Consider the following 26,873-nt stretch of genomic DNA (forward strand, 5'->3'; position numbering starts at 1 on the left):
TGGGTAATAACTAGGTACTAACCTTGAACCTACCCCTAAACCTATCCATGTAGTTACCTTGTACTGCTTACTACTTTCTTAGTTAAGTACACTGTAAGTACATGGTACAAGTGTACGTACTGTAAAATAAAGTGCAACCCAATATTCACATGAGACAGAATACCTTAGTACCCGAAGACAAAAAAAATGTATTACCATGTTACCATATATTTTGTTATGTCAGAATATTTTAAAGTAATAACTTTGCCTTACTTTCACTCCAACTGCATAATGTTCTGAATACTTCTGGCACTCCTCAATTTTGCTCTGTTTTTGCTCGATTTCTGCAACCAAAACCTAGAAATAAAGCAAATTGTTAGGATTTGATGCTAGTAAACTAGATGGACATATACAGTTTACCTAAGAGTTTTTTTTTATTCATACTTTCTGCTGGTTAAGGAACTCGGCCAACGCCTTGCTGTCCTCAGGTTGATTCTCTTGGGCCTTGAGTTGCTTGGCTTCCATTTCTTTGCTCCATTCATCCAGGCTGTTGTATGTGTCTTTGTAATACTTAAGAGATTTGCTGATGCCTTCCAGGTCTCGGAGCCTGAATACAAAGAAACACAAATACATCATCCATAATGAACAAGATAAATTGTGCATTATCAAAATCAATGTACATGCATTAAGTTACATGCATTCCTCTAGCTCATATGGTAGATCATGATGCTAGCGACGCCAAAGTAATGGTTTGATTCCAGATAAAATGTATAACCTAAATGCAATGCGTCGCTTTGGATAAAAGTGTCTGCCAAATGCATAAATGTATATGTAATAAATAAATGAAAAACACAATAATCCCTAAACTTAATGACCTGTTTTCAATCTGAGAGTGGATGTTTTGCCATCGTTCTTTGAGCTGGTCGGCCTTCTCCTTGTGCCAATCCAAATCAAAGTCTCTCTCGTTGTGCGTTTTGAACATACGCTCGCTGACCACTCGTGCCTTCTGCAGCTCGTCTTCCAAGTCATGGAATACCTCGCGTCTTTCATCGATTTCAGACCTCCATTGCTAAAAATCACGAAGTCAAAGTTGTTCCATGATTAAACCATCATCGAGACAGCATTTTCAAAGATACAATGAGAGTTTATTACCTTGAGAGTGCTCACAACACCATCGATAGATTTGATATTAGCATTGATTGTATCCTCCTCACACAACTTGTCTTCATAAAGTTTGACCAGAGCTTCGGCACTCTGACTGTGTTTCACCACCAAGCTCACTGTCTTCAGCCTGAGTGTAAAAGATAATCAAGTCAAACAAGTAAGATAGAAATTATAAAGCAGTCCTTTCTAGCTGATTAAAGGGTTCATATTATGCTTTTTCCATGTTCATCTTTCTTAGTGTGTAATGTTGCTGTTTGAGCTTGAAAAAGGTTTCCAAAGTCCCTCCAGCGGGAGTTATTCTCTATATCAGTGTCACTATTTTTGAACTCCCTGAAGTTCAAACCATTGTAGTCTTGAGTTTCTTCCGGGAACGAACACGTCACGATATTCCTCATTTAAATAATTCATACGCAAAATAAAGGGGCGGGGCCTGGGTGAGTTAGTTAGTAGTGTGTTGAAACTGGTGGTTATGGTAAGGGGTGGGACATTTCCCAAACACACTCGAAGCGCTCGACCAATCACAACACACTGCTCCAGCCGACCAATCAGAGCACAGTGTGCTTTTCAGAAGGAGGGGCTTCATAGAGACAGGAACTAAACAGAGTGTTACTGACAGACTGGGAAGAGAGGAGCTGCAACAATGGAGAATATGAGAAAAATAAGGTGTTTTTTGAACATTCAAGTATAAAACCTATTCTAATGGAGCCAAAAAACAAAATCAAGACTCAAGAAAATGGGCATATTAGGTATTTTTTGCTAGAGACTACTAGAATCTCAGCATGTAATCCTTGTCTGGGATGTGCAGCAAATGAATTTCAAGCATTGAGCTTTTTTACTCTTTTTGGAAGGATCTTGTATCTTGGAATCATGTCAAATGTGGACTGAAAAATGTGCAAGATCCTTTTCTATCTTTTTGAAGAAAGCAAAGGTCACATCAGTAATACTCATCTTTACTCTTTTAAACACATCTCATTTGAGGACTGAGTAAAGACTCACTTCTCCAGGTAGATGCAGCACATGGAGTAGACCTGGTTGGTGCTCTGGGTGAGGATGCTGAGCTCAGAGGAAAGCGTGGGGACGGATGGAGAGGCGGATGCTTGCCTGAGGAAAACTTCACACTTCTCTCTCAGGGTCTCCAGGTCTTCCTTCAACCTATCCAGCTCTACCTTCTTTTTCTGGAATGAGTGAGAAGGAGAGGCCCGATGTATTACAGAAATGAATCCAGATTTTACACTGGACATCCAAAAAACGAAGCTGAAGATCAAACCTCCTGTTCGGTGATGCGCAGAAGACACTCCTGCAGGTCATCTCTGTCTAGCGGAGTACGGATTTTCCTGATCAGCTGTTCCTCATGACCCTCCACACGCATGCGGAAGTTACGCACCTCAGTTATGAAGAGGTTGTACACAGACTCCTCGTGTTCTTCTGTTGACCACCAGAGGGCAATGCATTACATCAGTGAGACATCATGTCCATACAATAATTGATAGTTTGTTTGCCTGTTTCTGCTTCTTTGAGAAAATGCATTGAAAACGTAGCTAGTGACAACACATCTAAGCCGAATTGATCTAACACTTGTGTATGTGCATGTAAAACGTGCAAACAACTCATATTTCAGGACTTCATTATTAGACTACAGGCAGCAAATATAGTGAACTTGTGAACTCGTCTCAACAAGAGCAACAAAAACAGAAATATTTAAAGTGCACTCAGTAATTACATAATGGTTTTAGATGCATTACAAATGACCAAAACTGTAGTGCAACTGTCTGTTGAAATTCAAATGCACACCCACAAACACTTGCTCTCTAATTTCTAATGTTGATGAGGAGATCTGTGCATGGATAATACATCATTCCTTATAGCATTAACATTCTACTTTAAAGGCTCAGGAGAACACGTGCTTAATGTCTGGTGGCACCAGTCACTGCTAATTCAAACGTATAGTTCAACTATTCTCTAGCCTAGACACCCCCGCATTTCATTACTATCAGTCCCTGTTGCCCTGGTTTCCTGATATGGCCACTGTCTGATAAATGCATGACTTCTGGTCCCTTTGTTGTACAGTCAAACCACAATTTATTCAGACACCTTCAACATTTCTCACATTATCACAGTTTATTCGCTATAGTTTAGAAAATGGTAATACAATATGACAAGAACTCAGAGTTATGAACTCAGTTGATATTTGACTGGTTTTGTCCGTCCTTCTGTTAGACTGTCTCACACATGAATTATGTTGAATATCTGTCAGCTGTTAAATTTAACTACACAATTAGATAATACCAGTTTAGCTCAACCAATCACCAAGCAGTGCTTCATTTTGTTCAGTCTGTGTGTAAGAAGAACATTAGCAATTAAAGAAAAAACACTTCAGCAAAACATGATCAGCTCAAAGTGTCTGAATAATACGTGGTCCCAATTTTTTTTTAATTTTTACTGGTCGTCACTGTATGAAGAATATTTGGGTATAATATGTCACAGTTTACTTTATTTTGCTCTCCTCACTTACATAAATGAACTATAGTGTCCTGCACACACTAGTAAAAAAATATAAAAATTATATCTGGTGTCTGAATAACTTTTGGTTTGACTGTATATGGGCGTGTGTGTGTGTGTGTGTGTGTGTGTGTACAGTAACTTGCCTCTCTCTGCAGATTTAAGGAGTTCCTCATAATACTCCTTACAAGCCAGAACCTCCTTCTCCAGCTGGGCACAATCAGCCACCGTGAAAACATCAGATTCATCGCTGTCCCTCAAGAAGTCCTCGAAGTGGGACGTCAGGCTGCCCAGCACCTGCTCGTGATCACCTGGCAATAGGGTCTTGATCTAGGGAGGAAAATTAACATCGCACTATAAGTTCACTAGGTTTTAAAACATAACTGTGGTCTCAAGGCACACGCAGACAGAAGAAGGTTTGTACCGAGGCAACAGTGCTCTTGCGGATGGCACGGATGTCAGTCATCAGATAGTGCCAGGACACGACGCTCTTCATGTTGACGTGAGAGTGATGCCACAGAGCCAGAACATTCTGATACAGCTGCTCAATCCTGGAGTGAGAGAAAGAGAACCAAGTATAATATTTAATATTAAATGTGAGCATTGAATGGGAATGATAAAGGACAAATATAATGGGCTTTTGCACCGGTTAGTTCTAGAAGCCACCAGGGTGTTTCCCTGAGAACTAATGGTTCCATTAGGAACATTTTCCTGGTTGCATTCGCACCGCCAGTAGGAACACAGCTTTTTAAAAATGGCGGGTGCTGGTGTTTCGCGTGCGTTCGGCCAATCAGCGAACACTAACGTCACAGATAGTTCATATAGTGCTGGTTTAGACCGACTCTGAAGTTGAAGCTAAATTAGTTCCTCCAAAAGGAATTCCTAGAACTAAAATAATTCCTAGTTCCTGCGGTGCGAACACGCCAAAATCCGGGAACATCTGCCAATATTTCTAAAAACTATGAAAAGGTTCCTCCGGTGCGAAAGGCCCTAAAGAGACCTCCTTTGTTTAAACAATCACTGTATTGTATCATATTTAAGCATAAATTGGTACGCTTCACTCTAAAGTTTTTTCATGAAATTCACCCTCTGGTTTCTAATGCATGTTATACGTCTGATTGTTAACAATTAATCCGTGCATATGGTTCATATTAAAAAAAAAGACCTCGTAATGTTTAATCAAAATGTCAAAATTGGATCTTCCAGTATAAATGTCAGACAGGATTCTCCAATCACTGAGTGCGCTTAAACTCCGCCCCTGCAAGCTCACGCTCATCTGCATACGCTTTTGAGTGCCACGCCCACATCTGCGTCAACCAATCAACAACCAATGCATAGAACCAAGTCGTCACCCTTATTTTTCTTTTTCGATAATCTGTTACACTCGTATGCAAGTCACAATACACAAGACAAGACACTGTCACTACTTCCATTTCCCAAACTAAATAAAATGATCTCCCAGAATGTCCTCACCTGCTTGACATTTCAACGGCCTCCTTGTTGGGTGGAGGAACACTAAAGCAGACCGAAGGGACCATGGCCTCATTTCCAGATGGACTGATCACCTTCCACTTCGCCCTGTGAGAATTACTCACTAGAACACATTCATCGTCTTTGCCGATGGTGATCTGAGGAGAGATGGGTCAGATATATATATATATACAGTATATATATACACACACATATTACATACACACAGACACAAACCACACACACACAAAGTGCTTTAGAAATAAAGTTGACTTTCTGACTTGGCTTGTATGCATATTCATATATATATACAGTATATGCATACAAGATACAATATAGATTGTTTTAATTTTATTTCCGCACACTAAACAAGAAAAAGACACAAAATGCGTTTGCAGTTTTGGCATGTATGTGGCTAATCATTTGATGTTTGTGTAGACTAGAGAATAAGCAAAAACACCATTTGGAAGAGTTAAAATAGTTTTGAATGAAGTGTTTGCTTTTGCAAGAGATTTCTGATGATTTGCATGTTGTGTGTGTATTTTGTGGTTTTGAGTGTAGAGTTTCAAGAAATGAAGCCATAATTTCAGAAATTGTGAGTAAGCAATTTGAATAAAACTGTAATATGGGCATTAGAAGTTGTGTCGCGGTGACCGTACCTCTATCTGGCGGTAGTCACAGATGGCTTTGACGGGGATGGAGGATCTGATGGGATTCTCCGGGTTGCGAGCCTTGAGCTGAACGACGGCCTTGGCCCGACCCACTAGCCCACCCACAGTGCTGCTGTACTTCAGAAGCTGCTCTTTCTCCTCCTGTGAAGAACAAACATCGATCCGGCCTCAGTCACGCACATACATCTACACATTAATGGACAGAAGAAATGTAACTCTCCAAATAATTGCATGAATTTGTGTGTAAGCGAACGAACCATGGACTCCTGAATCAGATCCTCGAGCCGGTGTAAACTGCTGCTTCGGTCACAGCTGTACTTTCTGTGGATGGCATCTTGGAGGCTCTTAAGGTAATCCAACGACTCTTTGGCATCGCTGAAAAACTATAAGGAGAGTAACTGTCATGAACGGTCACATGTCATGAACATGTGTTGTGCTAAAACTAGCAGTGTAACTCACGTCGAAGTAGACGGCGTTGTCTTTGAGATGTGTCTCCACACAGTGACAGAGCTGCAGTATCCAGCTCCACTGAGTCTGCATCGCTGCTCTGTACGCCTGGTTCACAGATGCACACGGTTAGGGGGAGCGGCTATGCATTTACTCTCATTTCATTTCATTTCTTTACGCAATGGTAAATAAAAAACAAAATGTTAACAAAGTGTTTCCATACAGTTAATTTTATTTAGTTATTTATTTATTTATATTTAATTTTTCAAAAAAAGTAATAAATGTTTCCATTCAGTTAGAGAGAAAATATGTATTTACTATTTTTTATTTAATTTAATAATAAAAAATGTTTAATTTCATTTCATTTCATTTCATTTCATTTATTTTGGGATAGTAAAAAAAAAAAAATAATAATAAAAATATTAATAAAGTGAAAAATAAAATGTTTCCATAAAGTTGGAGGGGACATATGTGTATTTACTCAGTTTAATTTTTTTTTTATTTTTTTTTTATAATTTTTTTATGGTAAAATTAAAAATAAAATAGTAATAAAATGTTACAATACAGTTAGAGGGAATATCTATGTTTTTCAGTTTTATTTGTATTTTTTTTATTATTTTATTTTATATTATTCTCATAAAAACTTTCTTTTACGGAACAGGACTTTTCACAGAATGTTCAATGCTCTTTTTCATACAATGAACTTGAATGGAGACGGAAGCTGCCAAAACTCCAAAAAGACAAAAAAACGCACCATGAGAATATCATAAAGGTGGTCCATGTGACTGCTGCTCTATATTCTCATACGGCCCATGATGATGCCAAATGTAAATATGCGAAGAGCAGAAGGGAAGATTTTTTAGTGAAAAATGACTTTAGAAGAGAATAATGTCCAAGAAGTTCATATAACCGTCCCACTCCCTTTCATTACATGGAAAAGAACAGCGTGAGCATTCTGCTAAACAGTTCCACTTAAGAAAACAAAGTCCAGATGTGCTTTAGGAGGAGTTCAGATGGAAAATTAGTTTCAAATGACCTCGATGGTCAATCTGGCAGGATGGTTCTCCAGCAAGAGGCTCTCCGCCTTCTCCTGCACTGACTTGATCACCCCTTCCTTGTCATCCAGTTCTCTCATGAGATCCTGTGGAAACACACACATATGAAGACGTTCCTGCCACAGATATCCAGCCTCTTTACCAAGAACCTGCACCTTAACATGCAACGGCAAAACGCCTGTGATTAACAGCAAATCTTAATCATGCCGGAAGTTTACAGTGCCGCCACATCCAAGAAGAGGCTGGTTAAAGTTAGTTTCTAGTGCAGCTCTTGTGGATTCATATAATTATGGGTGGATTTTCATATTGCTAGAATGAAGCCTCGAAGCAAAATGGTATTTTCATAGCTAATCCAATTTAAAAGTTTGGGTTTAAAAGTCAAAAGTCTGACCCAATACTGCCAACAAAATGATATAAAGATATGATAAATATTACATTTATTTATGCATTTTATATTTTTAGACTGAGCATAACATTCAGTTGATTAATTCTTGAAATTTTGGCAGATGTTTTTTGTTTTATTATGTGTAAGTTAGGTCTTTTCCTCGCTGCTTTTTGTTACTATTGACTGTTGTCTTGTTCTGTTTTAATATTATTGGCTATAATCTGTAGACTGCTTTTAACTGTAGCCCGTTGGTTCTTTGTAGTGGAAAAGGCTCTATAAATAAACTAGACTTGAGAATTGAGACTTGAGTGGATGTGGGTTGGATGGACTTACTGCATGATAATCCCTCTTCCTGGAAACGTTACTGTTTCGTTCACTCCAGTCGAAAGCCACTTCCTCTTCCTCCTTCTCGTTGAGCCAGATCAGCTCCTGAGTGGCCCGGGACACGAAGTCATGCAGGCTCTCCAGGTGTTTCTGCCTCTCACTCGAGCATTTCTGCAAACACAGAGGCACAAGAAGCTCAGACGCACAGCTCTGACGGACGCTGGGAACTCAAGGCAGATCTTTCCCAAGCTGATTTACCAGAAGCCTCCTGTACTGGCTTTCTAACTTGTTGAGCTTCTCAGAGTAACTCTGCTTGAACGGCTGGGTCATCTGACTCTGTGGGGGTGACACGGGAAAGTTCATTCTTTTAAGACAATTATTTGCAGGTATATACTGTATATATATATACATAAGATGTTAAGTAATACTTAAAAATACCAAAATAAATTACAATTTTCCACAGAAAGTCATTTGGGTTCGGAACAATATGAGGGTGAGTTTATAATGACTGAATTTAGATTTTTTTTTTAAATGTAATGATTTGTCTTACCTCACTCATTTTGGCTTCTTTAATGCTCATCTGGAATTCTTCGATGGCCTTGTGGAAATCTTTATGATTCCCTAAATTTGATTCAACACTCGGTAGATCCGAGCCCCATTCCGCTTGATCCAGCTGAACCTTTCAGAGACAAAAAACATCAGTCAATAACCTCACCGCACATACGTTTGTCTTGCAGTAAAAATATAAACATAATTACACAGTTTTTCTTCTCAAGCAAATTAGTGTGTTTTTTTTTAACACAATAAGGGCCAGATTTACTAAACAGGGCAGGTTAGTGTGAGACCAAAATCCCATAAAAGCGTTGATGGGGGTGTAAAGTTCTGCGGGTGATTTAATGCGCACATTAAAGAACATTTTCCATAATGACCAACACAATCCATCAAGAGTGGTTGCATCGGGTCATAAACAAGCAGAGCTGCAGATAATCTACTAACACTGGCGCAAAATGGTTTAAGACATGCTTTTTGGGGCGGTAAATAATGGCGTAAAAATCAGTACATTGACGAGCACAAACCGTAGTAAATCACCTTGCGGGATTCATTTAAATACTCAATCTCCTCTCATAAATATTGCGTCTGAAAGGGAAACTCCTACAAATGCATATGCAATGAGTTCAGCCGCAAAAATAACCCTGTCCACGCCTTTTCAGCGCTAATTTTGCCCTGCGTGTCTTTAGTAAATCCTGACAGTAGTTTTTAACACCAAAAGAGGGTTTGTGCTGACGCAAGCTGTTAGTAAATCTGGCCTTAAAGGGGAAATGAAGCAGTCAATCAAGTTTACATGATTTACAAGATGGATTTCCACTATAATCAACAATTATATAAGAAACATGACAAAAGTAAACATATAAAAGAAAAAAAAGAAAAACCGTTATATCTTTTGCTGCCAGGGCGCTGCCATTGTGTGCAGTATTCTAAAGTGTGACGTCACGGGGTTGGTTGGCTTTAATAAACCTGGCTGAATGTATTAATATCACGACGTCAAACTGTCTACACCACGGAGTTTTGACCGCGAACAACTAATGAAGTCTAACGTTATATGTTATATACAGCAGATGGACTCTGACACGGTGGGCATCGCATTACAACAGCCACACGCGTTGCAACTTACCAACCCGCTCTTCGCCCAAAACCACCACCGGCTGTTCGACATAACAACGTAACTTACCACTGCTCGGTTCCCACGCCGTATCGGCTCAAATGCATATATTAATACATGCTAACTTATATGGTGTTGACAAGAGACATGAATATGATGGCAGACATCGCGAACAATGTTTCCATGTGCAGTTTGTTAACGTTAACGTTAGACGTCGTCTTTTTGTCTGGTACTAATAAACTCCACTAAAGTTAGCTAAACACTAAATTAGTGTTAGCTAGTTCATGCTTACAGCTGTTAGCTATTAATGACTGTACCTAACAGTTGTTCGCGTTCAAAACTCCGTGGTGTAGACAGTTTCACGTCGTGATATGAATACATTCAGCCAGGTTTATTAAAGCCAACCAACCCCGTGACGTCACACGTTAGAATACTGCACACAATGGCAGCGCCCTGGCAGCAAAAGATATAACGGTTTTTCTTTTTTTTTCTTTTATATGTTTACATTTGTCATGTTTCTTATATAATTGTTGATTAAAGTGGAAATCCATCTTGTAAATCATGTAAACTTGATTGACTGCTTCATTTCCCCTTTAAGACTTGATTTCAGAGAATATTAATGGAATTTTGAATTACATTTATTTTTCTTCCTCTATTTGCAAATAGATTCCTTACTTTAAGCATAAACCTCTGAAAAGTTTGTGATATTTATTCTCTGAGAAAAAAAATACCTTAATTATTCTGTAAAATCATCACTCAAATCATCATGCTTGGTATTTTTAATGCTTTAAAACAGTGTTGAGAACCTGTCTAACAAAATTGACAAATGGACAAAAATACTGATTAAAGGCCCGTTCACACCAAGAACGATGACTATATTAAAGTCCCTCTGTGGTGAAAATCCAGCTTTTAATGTTGTTTATGTGTCTATGTGGTGTTTTTAATGTGCTTTAACACAAACCATGTGTAAGTTCATAAGTCGACACCATTGCTGAGTATTTTCTCCTTAAAACTGCAGTGAACCAAAGACAGTCTCAAAAACACGCTTTGAAATCGCTGGTGTTTCTGACGTCACAAACTACCTTGTAACCAATCAGATCAACGTGTGATCGTCAACGAGTGGATCTCTGAGTGAGTGAGTGGAGGCAGGGCTCATTTGCATATTCATAGAACCGTGCATACTAAATGAGGCAAAGGTGTCAAGTTACATTCAAGATATTTTAAGGCATGAAAAAAAAATTCAAGGAAAAAAATGTTTATGTAATTTTGGTGATCAAAGATTTAAGGGATAAAATTGACTACAGGGGGACTTTAAAAATAACTTTAATGATAAGTATATTAGCAGCCACACCAGCGGACTATATTGTTCTGTCTAAAATAAGCACAAGCTGCAGTTTTATCCTCAGCCGCTTTAAATGCTCAAGATCTTTAAAAGCGATTCCACGATATTGTTTCCCTGTGGCATTATCGTTACAGTTGTGTTGTGGACTGTTTTATATCTAGAAAGATTTTTAGAATTATATCGTTATTGTTCTTGGTGTGAAGGCCTTGAGAATGATTATTTTGCAGTGCACTAACAGAAGGAAGTCTTAAACACACCTGCATTTCCTCAACCCAGTTGAGCAGATCCTGCACGAACTTCAAATTAACCTCATCCTCGGTCAAGTTAGGATCCAGGAATGAGGATTTGAGCATGGGCTTGCGGATCTGCATGTGTTTGAGCTGCTGAAGGACCCCGGGCTCCACTCCTCCTCCTCCTCCTCCTCCTCCTCCTCCTCCTCCTCCTCCTCCACCAGTGCTGAGGTACGCCTGGACCGAGGCGGGCTGCATGCTGGGGCTCATGGATGGGGTCATTGCAGGGCCCGTACTGACCAGGCCTCCGGCGCTGAGGCTTTGAGAAAAGCTGGAGTTCAAACTCTGCGTGATGCCGGAGATCATCATCTTGGTCTGTTCTGAGGTCAGTGTGTGTCCTTTGCTGTAGACGGTGGAGCACTCGCTTCTCAACGCCAACAGGTCGTCACGCAGCTTAGATACCCTGAGGGAGAGCCACAGAGAGCCATGAACACATCACACTCACATTAACGTCATTACACTGGTTGCCGGTCCGCTATAGAGTAGATTTTAAAGTCCTTTTAACGGTCTATAAATCTGTAAATGGTCGAAACATGACTCGGGGAGGTCTCTGAGATCCTCAAATCAGGGATTATTAGTGGTTCCAAGGACAAAATTAAAACTCAGAGGTGACCGGGCATTTGCAGTCGCTGAGCCAAAATTGTGGAAAAGTCTGCCGGTTAGTAATAGCACTGCGAGTACTGTGGGAAATTTACAATCAAAACTGAACGCTTATTTGTTTGAATCGATGATACAGTGGCATGTTATCTGTTTATTGTCTGTTATTTGTTTTTATTGTGTTTATGTTTATGCTATGTACAGCACATTGGGCTACAGTTGTTGTTTTAAATAGTGCTTTATAAATAAAGTGACATTGACATTCATTTTGAGGATTATCTTTAATACGGCGAATATCACTGTATTAATATATAAGCTCCTTCAGTATTATCAGCAGATATGGCGTTTCTCAGGAGCGAATTACCCTCCTCCCTCCCCAGCTCCTCCTCTCTTCAGTCAGGATTTGATATTCTGATTCCCTTTGAATCAGATTAAATTCTCGAATTATGTTGTACATTAAAATCTTGAATGAATGATATCTGCAATACATTCATGTTGGTTCTGTTCTGTTTACCCTGAGGGGGGTTATTGCTCTTATTCACGCTAGACTGCATGGATGCGCAGGGAGTTCCCGCCCAGAACAGAACCATACCGCCAATCCCAACTCTATGCTAACTGTCAGTCGTATTTGACGATAGTGGTCCTGACAGAAATGAAGTCGATTGATTCACTTTCTGACCTTTGAACGAGCTGATCAGCCAAGTAGAATTTGCCGTCGAGTAGAAGCTGAATGTCCACCACCTGCTGCCTCAGGAGATTCTCACACTCCAGAAGATAGCCCGCGATCTCGGCTTCGTTCTGGAACTGGATCCCTGATTCCAAACGCTTCGCATCCTGGAGGAGATATTCGTTTCCTTTCAGATTTACAGTGTAAAAAAATCATAAACCACTTACCTTTGCTGCTGCAAAATTTCCAATAATTATTCTTTTTTTTTATATAATGATTTTAAAATGTATATTTTTATATATGTATATCTTTTTAAGAAACATTTATAATTATTATAATATAATATAATATTATATATTATATATATATTATATATTATAAATATTATATTATTGTGGAAATGATAACATTCAAACGTTTGTGGATAAATGAATACCTTTGTTCATCAAGGATGCATTCAATTGATCAAAAGTGACAGTGAAGACATTTATAATGCTACAAAAGATTTCTATTTAATAAATGTTTTAATAAATGCAAATAAATGCTGTTCATTGAACTTTCTATTCATCAAAGAATCCTGAGAAATGTATCATGGTTTCCACAAAAATCTGAAGCAGCATAACTGTTTTCAACACTGATATTAATCAGAAATGTTTCAAATCATCATATTATACTGATTTCTGAAGGATCATGTGACACTGAAGACTGGAGTAATGATGCTGAAAATTCAGCTTTGATCACAGGAATAACTTACACTTAACAACATATTCACACGGCTATTTTAATTTGTAATAATATTTCACAATATTACTGTTTGTACTGTATTATTGATCAAATAAATGCAGTCTTGGTGAGCAGAAGAGACTCCATTAATGTACATAAAAAAATTATAATGTCTCCAAACTTTTAACAAGTTCTGTATATTATATATTATAGTTATTTAAAATGATATTGTCCAGCCCTGTTGTGCATCAGAGATCAGTTTTATTTTATACACAGATATGACTGTCACACCTGTGCAATCGAAAAACATACCATCTAAACATACAAAAAATTATCTAAACATCCTTAAATAATAAATATATATTTACTTAGTGAAAGTAAAATTAACATATTAAGATTTAATTTTTCTTACTCCACTGGCCTAATTACAGGTATTTGATAATTAATGGCAATCAAGACACTTTCATTTATGCATTTAGTAAATCCCCAGCGACTAACAAAAGACAAAGAAAAACAATATTCATATACGTATTGCTAAACGTCTGAACTCACCGACTGAAGAGCCGTCCTTGCGAGCGCTAACTTGTCCTCTCCGGCTATGCAGTCTCGCTGGACTCTGTTTGCAATCTGCTGGAGCATCTCAAGCCTATGAACAGAAGACAGAGACAGTCAGACGGCAGGTTTTGCAGGAGTGCTCTCTCCCTGAAGCGCGTGTGTCTCGCTCACCTGGGTCCATACACACAGCTGTTATTGAGGTAAAGCGGGGTGCTGGACAGAGGCTCGTGTGTTCCCGACAGCAGGTTTTCAGCAGAGCCCAGGCTGGTTAAAGTGCTGTCACTCACTGATGAGGTGCTACTGCCGTACACCAGGTTACAGTGCATCATAACAGGCTAACTATGTGTTCGTCCGGCCCAGAGAATGGCGTTTCCCACCCCACCTGCCATCTAAAGCCCTTCTGACAGCGCACGCTTCCAGTCACTGCTACTTATAGGCTCCCAGCGCTGGCAAAAGAGCCAGCCCACACGAACACCAGCCCCGGGTCAAACCCTGAGCGTTCCTGATCCCGCACAGGTTCAGACTGTGAGAGACGAGGGTGTGCCACACTAGACACCACACGCTTTCAGTCCTTTCAATCATTTAACCATTTATGGCTGTTGTTATATAATCACGTACAAATACAACACTAAATAGAGTGATTTCCAAATATTTCCAGGTGATTTCCAACACCATGTTTTCACATAAATATTATGAGTAATACAGCTGTGAATTACACAATCATATCTGTGCATTAAACAAAACTAATCTCTGGTGCACAACAGGGCTGGGCAATATCATTAAAACAAATCTAGAATATATAATATACAGTAGCTGTCAAAAGTTTGATAACAACTTTTACAACTTCTTGTCTGCTCACCAAGGCTATGTTTATTTAATCAAAAAAAAAATATATTGTGAAATATTATTACAATTTGATATATGTGTTTTCTATGTGAATATATTTTAATATGTGATCAAAGCTGAATTTTCAGCATCATTACTACAGTCTTCAGTGTCACATGATCCTTCAGAAATCACTCTAATATGATGATTTGATGCTCAAGAAACATTTATCATTATTATTATCAATGTTGATTTTTTTTTTTTTTTTTTTTTTTATGTTTAAATATACCATTTAAACATTTGTGGTAAGATTAAAAAAGGGAGAGAAATTAATACTTTTGTTCATCAAGGATGCTAGCCTGGAAATCCAGACCTAAATCTGAAAGATTAATGGACTGGCGTTGACTAATGAAAAGCACCAAGCATGCATTTGAAAATCTCACTGCACCCAATTGGATAACACTACAACCAATCACAACATCGCTTAGCTACCAGCGGAGCTAACTGGTAGAATAGACTCTTTTGCGGCAAAACAGCAAAAACGTCCTTAGATAAAAAGCCAAGTCTAACTCGTTCATTGTAGCGGCCAAAGCCGTTTCAAACAACTGGTGTTCATTCACAGCCATCTTGCAATGTTTACTAATAACTTCGACGTCACAGCGCTGTCATCATCTCGCCTCTGGCCCGCCTATATCAGATAACCCGCTGTGATTGGTGCACCTCAGATACAAGGGCATATTTAATGAGCATCATTACTCGACACCAGAGTAACTCGCTGAGCAAATTCACCTTGTGCTCTCGCGAGAACTCCTTTCCAGGGTACAAGGATGCATTAAATTGATCAAAAGTGACAGTAAAGACATTTATAATGTTACAGAAGATTTGTATTTAATAAATGCTTTAATAAATGTAATAAATGCTTTTCATTTAAATTTCTGCATGGGAAAAGTGGGGAAAAATGTATCACAGTTTCCACAAAAATCTGATGTTTTCAACATTGATAATAATAATGAATGTTTCTTGATCATCAAATCATATATTAAAATGATTTCTGAAGGATCATGTGACACTGAAGACTGGAGTAATGATGCTGAAAATTCAGCTTTGATCACAGGAATAAATTAGACTTTACTATATATTCACATAGAAAACAGCTTTTTTAATTTGTAATAATATTTTACAATATTACTGTTTTTGATCAAATAAATGCAGCCTTAGTGAGCAGAAGGATTAAAAGAACATTAAAAACAAATAATCTCAGTACATTCTTTGACAATTTACATAAGAATGGATTTATGAATGACTGACACAGAAAATCATTCTGCTGATGTTTTATGAATATGACTGATCAGAGACACAGATGGTCCCGCCCCAAACTCCTCCATTGGTTGCTATGTCAAGCTGGTTATGATGCTCAAACAAACAGAGCGAAGCTTTGACAGCACCGCAGTGTTTACACTTTCAGGGGACAGACTAATAGCAAGCTGGACTACAATATATGAAGAGTGCCATCATTAGCATTCAATGGCAGTTACTTGGCTGAAATGCTGGGCCCACCAGATCTGAAATCTGACATCTTTGCTCATGGCAGCTTTTAAAAATGTCCATATAAGTCAAAGTATCTACCAGCAAGTGCTAACTGGGACATGCACATGCCCAACCTTGATCCCTTCACTTAAATGTGTCACTTTGCATTATGTTGAGATATTTTAGTGGACATTTTTAAGTCATGACACACTTTAATCAAAACACTTTGCAACTGAAAAAAAAAAAACATTGCGAAATCGGCAAAAGCGTGCATCGAGGGCGTATATTGACTGCAAAGGGGACGCTCACGAGCACCCTTCTGAAATCCACAAGTGCACATGAAAGCTGTGTCCCAATTCAGAGGATGCATCCTTCGAAGGTTGGACTGAGCATTGTAAAATGTGTTGGTCCGGCCTATCCGTTGACGAGCGGCAGTAATGTATGTACTGGACTATTTTGAAAGTTATATTAAACTGTCTGAAAACAAAACAGGGATCACAACCTGGTTAAATATGTTCACCGTGGTTCAATTCTGTACATAATTAAGAGTATAAACTTTATAAACTCAAATCTTAGTAAGAGACGAGCCAACATTTGAACCGCTTTAAAGTTTTTACATTTGAATCATTAGAGTTAGTTGAAACCCAATACTTGCATTTAAAAGAGAAAATTTCTCTCAAATAAAATCCTGTCGTCATCAACGCGCAAGGACTTCTAGGGTACGGCAGGCAGGGAAGGATGCATCTGTTGTATCCTTTATGTCACGGGAAACAAAGGACGCGTTTGAAGGAGCCTTTGAATTGGGACAGCCTTCATCACGCCGCTGGGAGAATCGGCCTTCGAAGGACGCAGCCTCTGAATTGGGACACAGCTTTGCCATTTGGGACAGGGTCAATTATATGAAAGCTGTGCGGACACGACTGAGCGCGAGGAGGAGCATACCCATAAGTATACCCAGGCCTAAAAGTCGTGAGGAAACTTAACAGCCAAATAAACAGCTCATTTAAAATCATTGACTGATTATTTAACATGTTGCTTAACTTTATATCACCAGCAAAAATTATAGCAAAAATAATCTGTATCACCCATATAAAAATAGAACATATAGGGCCAGATTTACTAACATCTTTCTCCAGTGCAAACCTTCTTTTGGTGTTAAAAACTACTGTCAGGATTTACTAAAGTCACGCAGAGCAAAATTAGCGCTGAAAAGGCATGGACAGGGTTATTTTTGCGGCTGAACTTATTGCATATGCATTTGTAGGAGTTTCCCTTTCAGACGCAATATTTATGGGAGGAGATCGAGTATTTAAATGAATCCCGCAAAGTGATTTACTATGGTTTACGCACGTCAATGTACTGATGTTTACGCCATTATTTACCGCCCCAAAAAAAGCACGTCTTAAACCAGACGCAACATGTTAGATTGAGTTGGTCATTATGGAAATTATCTGACTGCGTTTGTTCTTTAATTTGCGTGTCGTCCGTAAATCACGCGCAGAACTTCCCACTCCCATCGGCGCGGTTTTGTAATTGTGCTAATTTGCCCTGTTTAGTAAATCTGCCCCTTAAGATATTAAAATATCACTTTGAAAAGAAAGGAGTCACAAATCACAAAAGTGACCCTTATAAATGAATAAACAGTACAACACCTTTTTAAAAATGTTCTTAAAAAAAGTGTAAGTGAATTCCTCAGTGGAATGCATGTCATCCACGCCCATATTCTTTCATTAAGAAATAGCGATGGAGAGATAGCGTGTGTACATCATACCTGTCCACTTCAGGCCTCAGGCTCTTCTCTCTCTCCAGCATGGCCACGATCAGCTTGCCCCATTCCTTCTCCACGTCATTGGGATGGAAACCTTGAGGGAGCTGGATGCGACCGAACTCCATCCACACCTACAGCCCAACACACAGCAGAGCTCGAGACACCCCTACAATCTGTCAACGACTGCAAATCTACAAGAAATATGAACGATACAAACCTCTAGCATTTTGTAGAGATGCTTGATTTTGGCCTTTTCATTCTCTTTCGGTGGTATTTCGTTCTCTTTAAACTGTTGATACTGAGTATAAAGTGCCTGTGAAGGTAAAAACAGTAAAGACAAAACAAAGCGGTGTGATTTCAGAAGAAAAGACAGTGAGTGATAGCACTGCAGAACACCTGAACTCTGGGAGAAAGATGGAGATGCTCCTCCAGTCTTTAATAGTTTTTTAACACGAGTGGGATGCTACCTATGTGCCGGGCAAATCCTCTGAGCGAGTGCAGGTAATTGCCTCAGGCTCCATTACACTAAGCGATGTTTAATGTTAGCGAGAGTCTTAGCAGCTGCTGATCTCTGAAAATACATGTCAGCAAATGGCTGATATATCTGACAAATGATTACTTCAAATACATCTGCAATTTCATAAATCAAAATGTAATATCAGCCTAGGAATGGTTTACCACAAAACTGCCCCTCACAACCCTCCAAACCTCTATATTTCTCGTTTCCAAATAATAATGATAAAAAAAGAAATGGGACATTATATTTTGCACAAAGAAAAGCAGGTCTGTTATAAGGACGAATATGATTTCTTTTTTTCTTTTCTTTTTTGCATCATGGCACTATTTTCATGGTAAATATCATGAAAAAGAACTAGTCATTCAGATTTTGAAGCTCATTTTCCACCACAAGGGCTTTGGTAATTAGTAATTATGAGATGAAAAGTCAGATTATGCCATACTGAGATAAAAAAAAAATTAATGTATGACATTAAAAGTCAAAATGTTGAAACACTACATCATAATTATGAAATAAAAATGTGGAAATTATGACATACTAAGTCTTATTATGACATACCAGGTCTAAATTCTTAAGTTGACTATGACACAAAAAGTCAAAATTATGAGAAAGTACAAATTATATAATTATGACATACTAAGTCAAATTTTGACGTCATAATTGACAGTCAAAATTACGAGATAAAGTCGACATTATGACCTGCTGTGTCATAAATATTACATAAAAAGTGAAAATTATGACTTACGAAGTCATAATCGAGACATACTACATTACAATAATAAGACATTATGACATGCTAAGTTATAATTGTCACCAGGGTTGGGAAAAGTTACATTTAAATGAAATCCGTTACAAATATTGTTACTCCTTAAAAAAGTAACACAATATGAAAAGTCAAGACTTTCTATATCATTATTTCAATTTTTATGGCATAAATATGACGTGCAAAAGCATGATTTTTCTTCTTCTGTGGTGGAAATGGGCTTCCATATTCAGGAAACCCACAGAGCAGTAGTCAGTTTTGAAAATATTGAAATTCTTAAAAGCATAATAAAATGGTGAGGCGTCTCACCTTAAGTTCCACAGGATTGCTGGGGAAATTTCTGTCTGCCATAACAGTCACGTTGTGTTTGATCCACTGGCTGAGGTACATCACCATGTTCTGGTATTCCACCCATTTAATATCCACATCCTGTTTCAGGAACAACATCGACCATCTTAGTCTATATCTCACTGCAATTCCATGAAATATGAACACATCCATACTTCCAACACTATGAGGTTATAGTGTGTGTCACTTCTTGGCTTTCTAAAGACATATCCATCATATTGTGTTTATTTGCTCATCTATGTAAGAATGGCAAGCATGTTGGATTTAAGGTTAATGAGACTTAAATGGTAACCAACATACTGGTTCTCTTCCTCAGACAGCATTATCCAATGTTCTGGGAATGACTCCAAAGAATCAACAGATTCCTTAGAAGCGTCCAACTTAGTTCAATTCCATGCATAACAAGCCTCCAAGAAACATGGAATGCTTATGTAATTAAAAAATGTAGACAAAGTTTATTTGCATAAACCAAGACAAATTCACCAGCCCACCCAGCTGGACAACTTTCTATAGTATGTCAGGTCGCTTCTATAATCCTTGAGATGTTTCTGCACTAGCCCGAGAAGAGTCGAGGCTGAAATGAACTATTTATGAGTTTCAATCACAGACACGATATGCTTTATAGTGCCGTCAGCACACAGACTGCTCACATTTACCTTGCACTGAACACAGAAGACCCATTTCAGGCAATTTGCATTGGTAGTGCTTTCAATTCAAACACACCCTTCCGAAAAAGAAGTGTGCTAAATTGTATTGATTGTGCACTTCAAATATTAAAAGTATATTTAAAAAAACTGCACTTGCAGTTGATACCAATGAAATAAAAGGCCACTCAAGTGCACTTAAAGTCTTAACACACTTAACAGCACTTTCATGATTCTGTCTTAACACACTTAACTACACTTTAAAAAGTGCACTTTGCAATACTGTCAAATTAAAGTTTTACTTTGAAGTGCATTTTAAAGCACTATTTTAATAATCTTTTGTCATACTTATAAAGATGTGTTGACAAACATGTAACATACTTGATTATAATTATAATTAAACTGTAGTGTGTTATTCAATATTAAATTGAAAGTTAATAGGCCTATTTTAAATGTACTAAATTGCAACTTCATTACAAATGTGTATTCGCAAATATTTGTCAATAGATTCAGCAGTATTTATGAAATTATATAGTTGTTCTTAAATCCTACTTAAGTGGGTTTAAAATCACTCTAAAGTTCAGCTAATTGCATTTAATATACATTTAAACCATAATGTACTTTTAATTAACATTATATTTAGTATATTCTTTTATTTCCGTAATAAGTATGCTTAAGAGTACTATTTTTCACAAGGGTAGTTATGTTATAAATATGTGATTGTACTTACATTTGCACTGATGCCCTCCATGCCTTCCGGAACTTTCGGGAAGACATCGTATAATGTTGAAACATAAGTAATGACCGACTTCTCATCCGGAGATGACACGTCAACATCTGCTCGAAAGGGGAAACATTTGCTTGGTTAGAATGCTACTTTATAAACCATTGAACAGGTTTGCAACAAATGCTTGTAACCTTTCCTTTCAGAACAATTCACAACAGACAAAACAGTTTCCGGTTTCTATTAAGTGTTGAATTCGATGTTTATTCTGCTGAGGCCATTGGGCACCGAATGCTATTCTTAGATCCCAGTGTTGTTTTACAAATGACCATGAAACCCAGTGAGACTGCAGGGTGAGATATCTGGCATTCAGAGCTCAGATTCATCGCTCTGGAGACTCACTGCATCAGACAAACATCTCACAGCTGAACCGATGATGGTCGCTTCAGTAATGTGGTAGAGTTGTGTTAACTAGCAGCTCATTCTCACTCCAGGGCAACTATTACATCTCTGAAGTTTCACACTTCAGCAAAAGAAACACAGATACTCTTTGACATCATTGCTTTGAAATGCTGGGTAACCCGGTTTCAATGAGAAAACGTTGGCATAATAAGGATGATGGAAAAGTGTTTTCTAATGGCATGACTGTCAAATCTGGCATGTGTGTTTAATATCATGTAATTATTTACATTTATATTAATTTGTGCTGTCAAATCGATTAATCGTGATTAATCACATAAGTTTGTAAAAAAATATAAAATGAAATTATATATTAGTGGTGGGCCGTTATCGGCGTTAACGTGAGACTCTTATCGCGCGATAAAAAAAATATCGCCGTTAATCTATTCCCCAAGTTGGGTTGGGAGATGGCTCTACTACACAAGCTATGATGACGCAATCTACCCGCGGCTGCGAGGTAAACCCGGCTGCAACGCATATTCGTCGTCATCTTAAGTAAACACGGCTGTAAGTGAAAGCTGCAACATCCATTATTTGGACTTGGTTCGGATTTAAGCCGTCCGACAAACAGCAGCAAACTATCCGAGTGTGTGGGGTAACGGTTCGGTAAGTTAACACACGACTAAACCGTTCTACCACCTCAAATTCAAAACGAAATATGACATCACTGAATAGCAGCGCGCGCGTATTATTCTCATTCTAATATAGCTTAGTGGTGTAACGTTAACACATAATCTCTGTCTACGCCCGATTTAAAGAATCGTTGTTGTGTTTCTTTTTAACTGAAAAGACATCAGTTAGACAATATTATAACTTTAAATTTGGGGTTTCATAAGCTCCAAGCCATAATAAACATTAGACCTACTTAAGATCTCTGCAGCTAGTGTACTTAAAATTTATTTATCTGCAAAATTATGTTGTATACTTACAGTTTTGCACAATATATGTTCTCAAAACGTCTCGGGTTACGACTGTAACCCTTGTTCCCTGAGAAAGGGAACGAGAACTGCGTCGAATGACACTATGGGGGAACGCCCCTCAGCGTAGCGCCTCTGAAGTATGAATGAAACTAAACCAATCCTGATTGGTGTTGCGTCATGACGTAATGTGTGACGGCACATGCGGAAGCTATAAAAGGACGCCGGCACACAAAAGAGATAGCATTCTGTGATGAAGCAAGCGCTCCCAGGCAGGGGGAGGTGTGGCGAAGGGACGCAGTTCTCATTCCCTTTCTCAGGGAACAAGGGTTACAGTCGTAACCCGAGACGTTCCCTTTCGAGGGAACTCGAACTGCGTCGAATGACACTTTGGGGGAACGAGTACCCACTATGCCACAACGAGCCCTGCCTGTCCTAGTGTGAAGCTGCGCACATGCACACTTAGGACGAGAGCACAAGGGTGCCAGGTGTCGATGGAATGTCCAGGCTGTAAAATCTAATAAAAGTGTGAGGGGTGGCCCATCCTGCTGCATCGCAGACTTCCTGGATCGGGGCCCCTGATAGGAGGGCTCTAGAGGACGCCATGCCTCTGGTAGAGTGAGCCCTCACGGCCAGAGGTGAAGGCAAATTGCGCACCTGGTAGGCCATAGATATAGCATGGACAATCCAGTTGCTAATGGTCTGTTTAGAAGCAGGAAGCCCTTTCTTGGGCGACCCGAAACACACTAACAACTGGTCTGACTTCCGCCATGAGGAGGACCTCTGGATATATATTCTGAGAGCTCTGACAGGGCAGAGCAGGTGAAGTCTCTCCTCATCCGCCATCACGTGAGGTGGAGGATGAAAAGCCTGCAGAACCGTAGGCCGTGCCACATTAGATGGCACCTTGGGCAAATAGCCCGGCCTAGGATGTAGGATGGCTTTGATGTTGCCTGGAGCAAACTCCAGGCACCCGTTAGATATAGAGAGCGCCTGGAGATCTCCTACCCTCCTCAGAGAAGTAATGGCCAACAAGAAAGCCACCTTTAGGGAAAGGTTCTTGGCCTCAGCCGACTCCAGCGGTTCGAAGGGGGCCTCAACCAACCCTTCGAGAACCACCGCCAGGTCCCAAGTGGGAACCCTGGTACGAGCCGCAGGTCTCATCCTCCAAGCCCCACGGAGGAAACGTACGACCAACTGCTGTCTCCCCAGAGGCCCATCACTCAGAGGAGCGTGGAAAGCCGAAATGGCAGCCACGTACACCTTGAGAGTGGACGGGGTAAGACCAGCCGAGAAGCGATCTTGGAGGAACTCCAGCACTGAAGCCACTGGGCAGTTAACTGGGTCCACCTCATGCTCTCTGCACCATACAGTGAAAACATTCCATTTTAGGCCGTACAATTTCCTCGTGGAGGGAGCTCTAGAGCTGAGTATGGTCTCCACTACTCCTGCTGACAGGCCGGCCTCCTGGTACTGTGCCCCCTCAGGGGCCAGACCCACAGTTTCCATAGTTCGGGCCGAGGGTGAAATATTGAGCCCTCTGCCTGTGTCAGCAGGTCCCTCCTGATGGGAAGCTCCCATGGACGGCCGTCCAGGAGTAATATAATGTCTGAGAACCATACTCGGGCCGGCCACAACGGGGCTACCAATAATAGACTGATCCCGTCGCGACGAACCCTCTCTAGAACTCCCGGGAGCAGAGCGATCGGGGGAAATGCATACAGACACAGCCTCGGCCACGTCTGTACCATGGCATCCAACCCCAGCGGGGCTGGATGTGTGAGGGAGAACCACAGTGGATAGTGAGTCGTCTCTCGAGACGCGAATAGATCCACCTCCACTGGGCCGAACCTCTGACATATTAGCTCCACCACCTCGGGATGGAGTCTCCATTCCCCGGGCCTCAGCCCCTGCCTCGACAGGATGTCTGCTTCCTGATTCTGATTCCCTGGGATGTATGTTGCTCTGAGAGACAACAATTTCCCCTGGGACCACAGGAGGATCTGATGCGCCAGTCTGCATAGAGGGCGAGACCTCAGACCCCCTTGATGGTTTATATAGGCCACCACCGACATATTGTCCGTCCTCACAAGGACGTGATGACCCTTGAGGTCCGGCAGGAAGCTCCTCAGAGCTCGGAACACCGCCAACATTTCCAGGCAGTTTATATGCCAGGATGAATGATGGTCCTGCCATAGACCTCTCATAAAGCGGCCGTCCATGACCGCGCCCCAGCCCGTGAGGAGGCGTCTGTCGAAACGGCTTTCCGGCGACATGACGCTCCCAGCACGGGACCTTGGGACAGAAACCAAGCTTTCTTCCACATAGATAGGGAACGAAGGCATCTGCGCGTAACCCTGATCACGCGAAATGGGTTTCCCCTCGGGGAGAACCCCTTGGTTTTCAACCACCACTGCAAGGGCCTCATGTGCAGGAGACCGAATGGAATGATGTTGGATGCTGCTGCCATGAGCCCTAACACTCTCTGAAAATGTTTTACAGTGATGGCCTGGCCTAGCTTTATCCTGGTCACCATGGCCAGGATGGATTCGATCCGTGCTGGAGACAATCGTGCCCGCATCGTGACCGAATCCCACACCACTCCCAGGAACGTGGTTCTCTGGGCTGGTGCCAACACGCTCTTTTTCGTGTTGAGTCTCAACCCCAGGCTCTGGATGTGGGCAAGGACGACATCTCGATTCCGAACTTCCAGCTCTTGTGACTGGGCCAGAATCAGCCAGTCGTCGATATAATTGAGGACCCTGATACCCTGAAGCCTCAGCGGTGCTAGAGCTGCATCCATACATTTTGTAAATGTGCGAGGGGAGAGAGCTAGGCCGAACGGAAGAACCCGATATTGGTACGCTTCGCCCCCGAAAGCGAACCTCAGGAACCTCCTGTGAGATGGAAGGATGGAAATGTGGAAGTACGCGTCCTTCAGATCTATCGTGACAAACCAATCCTCGGATTGAATTTGGCTCACGATAATGGGAATAGTGAGCATCTTGAACCTGAATCTCCTCAGAGACCGATTCAAGTGCCTGAGATCTGTAAAACCCGGACTCCCTGTCTGGAGGAGGAATACGTTCTATAGCCTCTTTTACCAGCAGAGAGTTTACTTCTTGTTCCAATACCCGACTCTGCTCTGGGTCGACTACAGTCCAGACCACCCCGTTGAACTTTGGTGGGCGGGAACCAAACTGTTGTCTGTACCCCTTTTGAATGGTGCGCAGAGCCCAAGGAGAAATATCCGTGAGATTTTTCCATGCATCGAAATACTCTACTAAGGGAACCAGCCTCTCGAGGCTGGCTTCGGGTATTAATCGGGATTCGTTCTTGGCCCCCTGAAGCGGATCTCCGGCAGGGTTTGACCGAAAACGATTCTCGATGTGCGGACGCGAATGCTGCCTGGCCGCAAGCCTGTGGGGTGGACAGTGCAGGGCGCGTTCGCTGGAAACCGATGCGTCCCGAAGCGCACTTGACGGCGGGAAGTCGACATCGATTTTCTGCGGGCTCCGCGGAGGAGGCGATCTCGATCGCTTCCCCACGGGTGGGGCCGCCCGCAGAGGACCTAGGCTGGCTAGGACCTCTTTGCCGAAGCCTTTTTCGCCTGCAGGACGGCCCTCAGGTCGCCCTGCTTCGGCTGAGGCTTCGGCTGAGAGCGTCGTCTATGCCCCCATGCTGTTTGAGGGGGGGCTCTAGAAGCGACACTCTCTTTTTGCGCCTGTCTGTAGGCGGAGGAGCTGGTGGATGGCTGCGGCTGCCCACTGGGGGCAGGCTTCTTAGGCTTGGAGCGGCGAGGGAGATATTGCCTGAAGGCTGCAGATTGTTTCTTCGCCTCCTGAAACCTGTCGACGACGATGTTAACTGAGTCGCCGAACAGGCCAGAAGGCGAAATCGGGGCATCAAGGAGGAAAGCCCTGTCCTTCTCCTTGATGCCCGACAGATTTAACCATAGGTGCCTCTCCGAGACCACCATTGCTGCCATGGAACGGCCGATAGCACGGGCCGTCTCCTTGGTGACTCGGAGAGACAGATCTGCAGCCTTCCTCAACTCCGCAATATCTTCAGGAGTTGGACCCTCGCCCTCATCAATATCCTTAAGAAGGTCGGCCTGGTACGCCTGCAGTACAGCCATAGTGTGCAGACTAGCACCAGCCCGACCCGCAGCCATATAAGCCCTGCCCACCAACGATGATGTTTCGCGGCATGGTTTAGTGGGCAGCACCGGGGTTTTTAGGGATGATGCAGACTCGGGGGCTAAATAGGTGGCAAGCGGCTGTTCCACCCGAGGCATCATCCCATAACCGTTCTCTCGCCCCCCCAAAATATTACTATAATTTAAAACAGGGGGGTTGGACACGCGAGATGAGTGTGGATTTTTCCACGATTTACACAACTCGTTGTGTAAATCGGGAAAGATCGGCAAACCCCGATGGCGAGGTTGCTCTCTGTGCTGCAGGAAACGCTCGTCCAACTTGCTTTTAATAAGCGTTTCCTGCCTCTCATGTGGCCAACTGATATTAAGACGGGCCACTGCACGAGAGACAACC

At 41.1% G+C, this 26,873-nt stretch overlaps 1 protein-coding gene across 6 annotated transcripts in view; it reads right to left on the reverse strand.

The window, feature by feature from the left end:
- The window catches only part of dst (dystonin), a 204,039-nt gene that overhangs the window by 97,984 nt on the left and 79,182 nt on the right, over nt 1-26,873 (reverse strand). For all 6 annotated transcript variants that reach the window (XM_081350186.1, XM_081350187.1, XM_081350188.1 and 3 more), the window contains 23 exons: nt 20,951-21,057; nt 19,538-19,657; nt 18,166-18,261; nt 17,952-18,079; nt 13,826-13,919; nt 12,563-12,717; nt 11,254-11,689; nt 8,545-8,673; nt 8,253-8,330; nt 8,004-8,165; nt 7,267-7,371; nt 6,243-6,338; nt 6,041-6,166; nt 5,772-5,924; nt 5,116-5,270; nt 4,067-4,193; nt 3,789-3,972; nt 2,411-2,568; nt 2,140-2,318; nt 1,132-1,270; nt 855-1,048; nt 424-586; nt 253-336 (listed from right to left, as the gene is read on the reverse strand). In XM_081350186.1, coding sequence (XP_081206312.1) covers nt 253-336; nt 424-586; nt 855-1,048; nt 1,132-1,270; nt 2,140-2,318; nt 2,411-2,568; nt 3,789-3,972; nt 4,067-4,193; nt 5,116-5,270; nt 5,772-5,924; nt 6,041-6,166; nt 6,243-6,338; nt 7,267-7,371; nt 8,004-8,165; nt 8,253-8,330; nt 8,545-8,673; nt 11,254-11,689; nt 12,563-12,717; nt 13,826-13,919; nt 17,952-18,079; nt 18,166-18,261; nt 19,538-19,657; nt 20,951-21,057 — 3,368 coding nt within the window. The remainder of the gene's footprint in view (nt 1-252; nt 337-423; nt 587-854; nt 1,049-1,131; nt 1,271-2,139; nt 2,319-2,410; nt 2,569-3,788; nt 3,973-4,066; nt 4,194-5,115; nt 5,271-5,771; nt 5,925-6,040; nt 6,167-6,242; nt 6,339-7,266; nt 7,372-8,003; nt 8,166-8,252; nt 8,331-8,544; nt 8,674-11,253; nt 11,690-12,562; nt 12,718-13,825; nt 13,920-17,951; nt 18,080-18,165; nt 18,262-19,537; nt 19,658-20,950; nt 21,058-26,873) is intronic.

This window comes from Scardinius erythrophthalmus (assembly GCF_964197995.2).
Source record: "Scardinius erythrophthalmus genome assembly, chromosome: 21".
NCBI lineage: Eukaryota > Metazoa > Chordata > Actinopteri > Cypriniformes > Leuciscidae > Scardinius > Scardinius erythrophthalmus.